Here is an 8,096-nt window from a genome sequence, read left to right as displayed (position 1 = left end):
TAGGCAAGAGATTTTAAATGACTGGATGGAATCACGGACTGAGGAATGACTTGTAACAAGCCCCTAGGTGTTCTCCCTAGGGGGAAAACTGAAAAAGCCAAGATAAACCAGGAGTAAAATGGCAAGAAGCCCATAGCCACCCAAGAGACCGGCAAGGCAGCCCTTTTTGAAATGCCATCATGGAAATACCCGAGAAGCAGCATGGGAAGAATGCTCACAGCACATGCCTCAAATCTTGCTACTTGGTGTGGATAAGGAAGAGTAAGAAATGGTTTGGAAATTGTAATGACACTGTTCAAACTTCTGATGGTCACACTGCACGTATCAGAAACCACATTGCCCACCAGTTACAGTTGCCCATCTTGCTGCCATTTGGAGGTGTGTCTGGCACCCCAGGCTGGCCAGCGTCCCTCAGCAGCAATGCACAGGGGCTGGGTTGTCTGTGGACAGCCCTGGGCCTGTGCTGCTGGAAAACCCCCTGTGCACGTAGGTGAGGCCAGCCTGAGCTGTTGGTTAAGGTGAAGCATACGGGCTCTCCTGCCCATGCTTTCTAAAGGCATCCAAAGGGGGCTCTATGAAAGCTAGGCTCTTCCCGACAGAACCCAGGGACACGGGCAGTCAGGTCCCACACTGCATCATCCCATTCCAGCCCTGGGCTACTGCAAAGGGGAGCTGGAGCAGCAGCTGTTACCTCTTGTCGCTGGACGAGAGCTGCAGCTCTGTACCAGGATCTCCTTCAGGACTGCAGCAGCTACACTCTGTCATCGCTTCTTTATGAGGGGGTTTTCTGCACGGACTGAACCAGAGCCTTGCAGTGGCCTCCTCGGGCTGCTGGTAGGTGTACGCCGGGCTGAGTCACAGGGCATCCTCAGCTGCACCGCAATAAACCTGGTAAGCAGCGGCCGCAGGTCTCGCCCAGCCTCGGAGGTGCGGGGCGTTTGGCGACAGGTCCCGTGTGCTCGGCCGCGGCTGTTCCTGAGCTGGGCACTCCCCCCGCTGGTGAAGGCCCGTTATTACCAGCCACCGCCCCCGCCCGCCCAGCGGGGAGGACATCCTGCAAGACCAACCCCAAAAACTCACCAGCATCTGGGGGTGCCCGGGCAGTCGGAAGCCGGAGAGGAACGCCGAGAGCTGGGTACCTGCTGGACACTGCCCAGCAAAGCGAGCGGCGCAGCAGCGCGGCTGTGGCACGCGGGGCAGGAACATGGGCAGAGCCAAAGCCCCGCCAGCCGCCGGCACAGCACCTTCTCTGTCAGCGCTCGGTCAACATCCACGAGAGAACACCACACTGACTGCTTCAAAGTGTGACTTCGAGAGAACGCAGCCACAAACCTGGCCAGTGCCACACAGGTCACTTACATGTTCTTTTGGGCTTTGTACATCAGAGTACACATAAATGGATGACTGACCATCCCTGACGGAGCTTGGAGCCTTACCGCCGGTACCTACAAGTGTCAGGAATGCTGCCGCATGGCATACACGGAGGGCAGCATGAATCAAAGAAACTGTTCACCTGCTCAGCAGCACAGACCTTCACATGGTCTTAAAGCAGCTGGTCATGCTGCTGCGGTTCTGCCAGCGTTCCAGCCAAGGCAGGAGTCTGCAGGCAGCTAAGGTCGCCCCGCTGATCCACTGCGTGCTCACGCAGGCACCCACCCGCTCCAGCACTTGTTGGAGGTGGAGGCTGCCAGGAGCCGAAGCACCTTTCCAACAGGAATACTGAACACCTCTTTTGGCTCTGGGTGAGCTTCTCATGAAGTCAGTGAGCCCATGCAAGCTGCTTGGTGGGAAAACACAGGGAGGAGAGGGAAGGTGTGGGTGTGGGGATGTGGGACACATCACTGTGGGCGGTGGTTTCCCCCGCTCTTGCAGGGAACTGCTGAGTAAAGGTGGGAATTAGGTGTGCTTGGGAGCTTGCTTAGTAGGAAGCTCTGTCTATCCAAGCACTACTATTTCGGCCTGTGACTTTGGAAGGAGCTAATGGCCAACACTTGACTAAGTTCTCTGCTGGAAGACAACAAAAGAGGATCAAACTGCTGCCTCTTTTGGTAAGTCCACCCTTGGCCAGGTGCCTGGTTCCCCACAGGAACATTTCCCTGGGCCTCCGTATACACTTGTCACACTGTCCTTGGCCAAAGGCTTACCCTTGGCTGAAAGAAACTTCTCAGCATTCCTTCAGATTCCTCAATCCAAATGGGTTGTCACAGCCTTCCCCTGGAGAACACTGTCTTCATCCACTGACCACGCATCGCTACTGGCTGCCTGCTTTGAAAGTCGGCAACACCTAACTGGGATGAGTTTTGCAATGCCTCGTACTGCACTGGTATCAGGCACCCACCACTCCTGCACACGTAATGGCCTTTGCATTTGCCTACTTGTGCATCAGAGACCCAGGTGTAGACAGAGACAAAACCTCCCAAAAAGGAAGCAATCCCTCAGCAGCACACCTGGCCTTCTGTCTGTCTTAAAGAATTGCTTATAATAAAGCTCTGTCAACAGGTGACCTGTTTGAAGAGATGTGGCCAGTGAAAAGATTCGTATTATCCCACTGTGTCATTGTTGTCTAGTAAGCAAACACAACATGTTTGGGGTCTGAGGCCACATCATGCTTACCTCTAGACAGAGGGCTCTGCAACGGTAACCTTGAGCTGGCTGGGGCTGTCGGAAGGGGCAACAGGTAACTGCGCAGGCTGTAGGTGGCTCGTGTCACTGCCAGCATAACGTGGCCAAAGTGCTAGGCAGCAGCCTGAGTGTGGGAGAGTTGAACAGCCTTGCGTTAGGAAAGAACTACAGCAGCAGCAGCTGTGCATGTCTACGGGTATCACCTTCAGCCTCTCTTAGGATAACCAAGAAGTATGTGGGAAAAGGCCCAGGGGCGGCAGGGTCCGTCTGGAGAAATGGCTCACAGCAAATGGTGAGATACCCGACGTCTCAGTGAGTGAAAAGAAGGGGGAAGCCTGCAGCACCTGGTGACCGCCAGGACGGAGGCAGGAAGCAAGCGTGTATGCTTGTCCAAGAGAGACAGGTGTCATCAGCGGTGCTGGGCAGTGGGCAGACGTGACTGGGTGGAACACAGGGAATCTCACCAGGACACTCAGGCCGTGTCGAATTAGCCAGGGCTTCTTGTGGTGCTACAGCAAGAGGGGTCTCAGTAAGGGTTTTGGGCGGCAGATGGGGCATGGGCTCTGCAGCCTGTGGTGTGCTTGCGATGGGGCTGCAGAGCCCCCCACCCGCCTGCCCCTGCTGCGGGAGCAGGCTGAACAGGGCAGAGGCTGTGGTGGGCTGGGCGCCCGCTCCTCCCGCTCACCCACCCACCCAGAGGGACCCCCATGGCTGCTTCTGCTCCCCCACCAAACCCTGTGCCAACCCCACAAAAAGGCCAGGCCCAGGCAGTTGTGTACAAAACCTGAAATAGTTTACTTTGCTTTTTTTTTTTTTCCTTTTTTCTCTTTTTTTAAACTTTGCTCTAGGTTTACTTAGATTTCGTGAACTCGATACAAGAGCATTTGATATGAATCGGTAAATAAAACACCGTCATAGATAGATAGCCACGATAAACTTTGTTAGAAATGTACATGTCGCGAAAAAATAATAATACTAATAATAATAATAATCATAATAAAAAAGCCGGCGCGACGCCCAGGCTGGCGCGGCCCTCGCCCGCGGCCGCAGGTGGCTCTGGTTCCCCGCGGGCGCCGCGCCCCGGTAATGTGTGTATATAAACAAAGCCCATAAGAAATGTACAAATATAAAAAGCTACAAACATTAATAAATTACATCGTCACAAAACACGGAAACACTCCACAAGGTGCTAGTAAAATAACTGTCTCCCTCCTCGTACAAGAAGTTACGCAAAGAGCTGGTACCGGCGGGCGGCGCCCCGGAGAGACTTTCCCCTTATAAAAAACCGGTGGTGGTTATTCCAAAAGCTATGTACAAGCTACATTCTAGGAAAAGGGTGCCTCGGGAAACGCAGCTACACAGGGCGACGGGGGTTGCCTGAGAAACGCGCCCGGCGGCCCGGCCCCGGCCCCCCCGGGCCCCCCGGCCCGGCCCGGCCCGGCCCGGCCGCCCCCCGCCGCCCGCCCGGCGCCTGAGGGGAGGCCCCGCCCGGCCGGGGTTAGTATTAACTTTTGGCGGCTAGTCACTCTCAGCGCTCTGAGAAAGGACATCTATATTAAAAAATATTTATAGCAGGATTCTGTACACTTCGACCGCTGAAAGTTAAAGGGATGACGGGCGCGGTGGCCCGGAGCCGGGCGGCACGCCCCGCCGGCCCCGCCGCTAGAGCAGCAGCTTCCCGTTCCGGTGGATCTTCAGGATCTTGCCGAGCCGCTGCTTGGCCGTGGCCATCCCCTTCTTCGTGCGCTTCCCTGCAACGCGGGAGCGGGTCAGCGCCCGCCCGGCCCGGCCCGCGCCCCCGGGCTGCCCCAGGAGCCCCCCCGGGCTGGCTATGGAGCCCCCCTGGCTGGCTCAGGATCCCCCCCCGGGCTGCCCCAGGAGCCCCCCCGGGCTGGCTATGGAGCCCCCCTGGCTGGCTCAGGAGCCCCCCCGGGCTGCCCCAGGAGCCCCCCCCAGGCTCGCTCAGTAGCCCCCCCAGGCTGGCTATGGAGCCCCCCAGGCTGGCTAGAGCCCCCCCCCCCCCCGGGCTGCCCCAGGAGCCCCCCCCGGCTGGCTATGGAGCCCCTGTGGCCCTCCCTGGGCTGCCCCTGCCCCACCCCCACCCCCTGGGCTGCCCCTGGGGCCCCTCCATAGGCGGCCTCTGGGCCCCCGGGGCACCCCCAAGGCTGCTCTCGGAGCTTCCGCAGCCTGCCCCTGGAGCTGCCCCCGGCTGCCCCTGGAGCTCCCCCCGGCTGCCCCTGGAGCTCCCCCCGGCTGCCCCTGGAGCCAGCCGAGGTCCCCCCCCCCGGCCCCTCCAAGGCCACAAGCATGCCCAAGCATTGGTGCCCCCCCTCTCCAGGCATCCATCAGGGCTCAGCGGGGAGCAGAGCCCCCAAAGGAGCAGCACCACCATGGCAGGGGCACATGTCTGACCCCCAGCCCTGGACCACCCCCCGCTGCTGCTCAGGCTGGAGGCTCATTCCTGCCTTTGCTGGGGCTTCTCCTGCCACCGCAGTGCCCTGCTGCCCTGTGCCCTCACCTGGCCTGACGCCGGGCCTGGCTCACTGCTGATGGGCACCAGTGGGAACCCAGCCATGCCAGCACGGTCCTGCTCCTCAGTGCCTCGCAGGAGAGGCTGCACACACGCAATCACCCCACCGCTCCTTGTACCTGGCAGTGCCAGCCTTCACCACGCACCTGCACGCTGCCCAGGGATTTCTGGGCACCTCTCTGCCTTCCTCCGAGGGAAAGCTGCAGCACAGGGGTGCTGAGCTCACATGCCACCATAAGCCCTGGGCTAAGCACTGCCCCGAGGATGCCTGGTACTTTGCCCACCACTCTGAGACCGACCCATGTGCCATCACAGTGCCACGTTTCTTTTTGCCCTCTCTTCCCCCAGAGCTAGACAGACCACCTGCATCCAGCCCTGCCAGAAGGACACTGAAAAGATGCACATACAGACACACACACACACGCGCGCACACACACACTACACTGCTTTCTTACAGATGCAGGCCAGCACCAGGGCACTACAACACACCCAAAGTGGACAACGTCCCCTGTCCCCATACCGATGAGAAGACACCACCGCCATGAGCTCAGGCCTCTGCCCATGAGCTGTGCGGTTCAGTGAGGTCTGTGCTCCCTGTGTCCTGGTCCAGTGCAAATACTGCAGCTGCTCGCTGCCCCACCACTCGTCTGCTACCACCTTACGGCCAGAAACTCCCCTGGTCACCAAGGCACAGGAGTCTGCCAGGCACAACGCACACCTACGCAGTCTTTTCTTTTCCCATCATGCTGCCACTGATACACCCATGCGCAATACCTGCAGAGATTTCGCCCCTCTCCACTCTTCCCATCTGCAATAAGTGCCCCAGCCTTAAAGACTGTGACAGTGTGGGTGACACTTTCTGTGGGAACTTTCCTCATTTCTCATCCTTTTGCCTCACTTGTTAAGATTGAGACCTTCCCTGAGGAGGCCCTAGAGCTCCCTACTTGTGCTTCATCCCACCATCTCCTTTCACAGTTCCTTCATTCCCAGTGGTGCCCAAGCTGGTAGTCCCCAGGCTCAGCACTTCCCTGTGCTCCATGCAGAGAGATGCCCTTGGTGCCCCCAGCTGTCCCAAGACCCTGCACAGGAGGCCCTGAAAGTGCTCCACTCCTTGCAAGGTCAGCCACTCACTTTCTGGGGACATGGCTCCTTCCCTCCTTTGAGGACTGAGCTATACCACGGGCAACGTGTGATCCACATGCCTGGCCACGCTCCCTTCACAATGCCCTGACTGGGCCGCCTAGCTTACCAGACTGGGATTTGACTCCATTCAGCACTTCTCTTCCCATTACATCTTCCACTGGCTTGGACCTGTTTTACTAATGCCACCACTTCACCACAAAGACACCATTCCAGGCAAACACGTTCACTCCACTCCAGCTCAGCAGACAGCCACAGGTATCACCAGCTCCTGGCAGGACTCTGGCTATGCATGTCCTGCTGCATGGCCCATTCAGGCTGCTCTGATGTTTTACTGTTTGCCAGGACATCATGCGCTACCTCTAACTTGCTCTGCTCAAATACAGGGGAACACAGGAAACATCTGCCACGTTGCGTCACCTTCTACACCAGGGCCTCTCCCAGTGGGACTGCACACTTAATCCTCACGCTACATGGTGCCTGTCCCACCCACCTCCCTCTGTCAGGCTTCCTCAGCAAAGTTCAAGCAGAGAACAGGAGGTCCTAGCTTAGACTCCAAGACAGCCTCAGCTTTGTAACGCTCTCCCTACAGCAGACAACAAGCGACCTCTTCCTCTCTTTTGGCTTTGGTGTTGTGCAGCTGTGTTACTCCCAAGGTCTGATACTCCTCTGCTCCCTTGTGGCAAGTCTCAAGACAGGTTTGCAGATCTGCACTGCTCTACGCTTGCTGGCTGGGATGTCCTCATCTACATGTCAGCATGTGTTGGTGTACACACACCACCCAACCACAGCAGTGCCTGACCTAGCCCTGGGCAGAACAGCCTTCACGGATGCATCTTCCCCTGGACAAGGCTTCGCCAGAGAGGCTGGACCGTGATGTGACCACTGCAGGTGTTCCTCAGGAGCCTCGGGGCACGCCCAGGAGTACTTCCTAGCATGGGATGCCTCACACCATGCAACAAACAGCCCAGCAGCAAAACGCACACATGGGCCCACAGTGCCAGAACAGCTAAGGCCATGGGCCCTATCTCTAATCAAATCCAACCTGCCAAAGCACTTCTGCATACCCACAGCAGGCACAACAACATGTGAGGGCCCTGCAAAAGGCACGGATTACATGACCAATTCACCCTTCCCCATTCCTACACCATAACCCCAGGCGTTTCCTGGTACCTTTGGCGGAGGCATTGTTCTGCGAGGATGATGAGGGTCTCCTCTGTGTGAGGAAAACACCGGGTGCCATCGGCTGCGATCCCCTGTTAGGCTGGGCGACCCCAAAGGTGCTGGCCCCTGCAGTGTACTCGTGATCTGTGAGGCTGCTGGCATGTGACTCCAGCTTCGGCTCTGGTGAGCTGCCTTCCTGAGCCAGTTTGTTCGTGTTGTTGGTTGACAGCTTCTTTTTGGTATTTTTTTTCTTCTTGCCTTTTTGTTCCTCCTTTAAAATGACAAACATGAAGCTCAGATTAATCCCCAGAAGACCTTTAGCTATGGCAAGGGCCAGCGGCGTTGCTTAGGGTCCTGATACAATGAAAACCCACGAAGTTTGCCATGTACAAACTGCTCGGGGTCTGTTCCGATATCATCTCGCTCACAGCTCTCTCTGCTGCACGCACATGTTTGCCTTTCTTGCATCTATGTATGTTTTGTGCAGAGCCTCCTTGTTTGTTAACTCTGCATACACTGCAGCAAGCGGGAACCAGCCAGGACCAAAATGACCCTGCCTTGGGAGACCAGCGTGGTTTTGCATGAACAAATCTTTCGATGTTCCACAAAAATTGGCAACTCCTATCTTCAGGTATCTTCA

At 57.3% G+C, this 8,096-nt stretch overlaps 1 protein-coding gene across 3 annotated transcripts in view; it reads right to left on the bottom strand.

Moving 5' to 3' along the window:
• Positions 1-3,396: 3,396 nt before the first annotated feature.
• The window catches only part of PHF2 (PHD finger protein 2), a 97,644-nt gene continuing 92,944 nt past the window's right edge, over positions 3,397-8,096 (bottom strand). For 2 of the 3 annotated variants that reach the window (XM_040591326.1, XM_040591327.1), the window contains exons 23-24: positions 7,466-7,727; positions 3,397-4,373 (exon numbers count right to left, since the gene is read on the bottom strand). In XM_040591326.1, coding sequence (XP_040447260.1) covers positions 4,285-4,373; positions 7,466-7,727 — 351 coding nt within the window. In that variant the 3' untranslated portion in view covers positions 3,397-4,284. The remainder of the gene's footprint in view (positions 4,374-7,465; positions 7,728-8,096) is intronic. The other variant, XM_040591328.1, reaches the window with a different exon arrangement.

This window comes from Falco naumanni, chromosome 4 (genome assembly GCF_017639655.2).
Source record: "Falco naumanni isolate bFalNau1 chromosome 4, bFalNau1.pat, whole genome shotgun sequence".
NCBI lineage: Eukaryota > Metazoa > Chordata > Aves > Falconiformes > Falconidae > Falco > Falco naumanni.
This window is presented reverse-complemented; position numbering and strand designations above follow the sequence as displayed.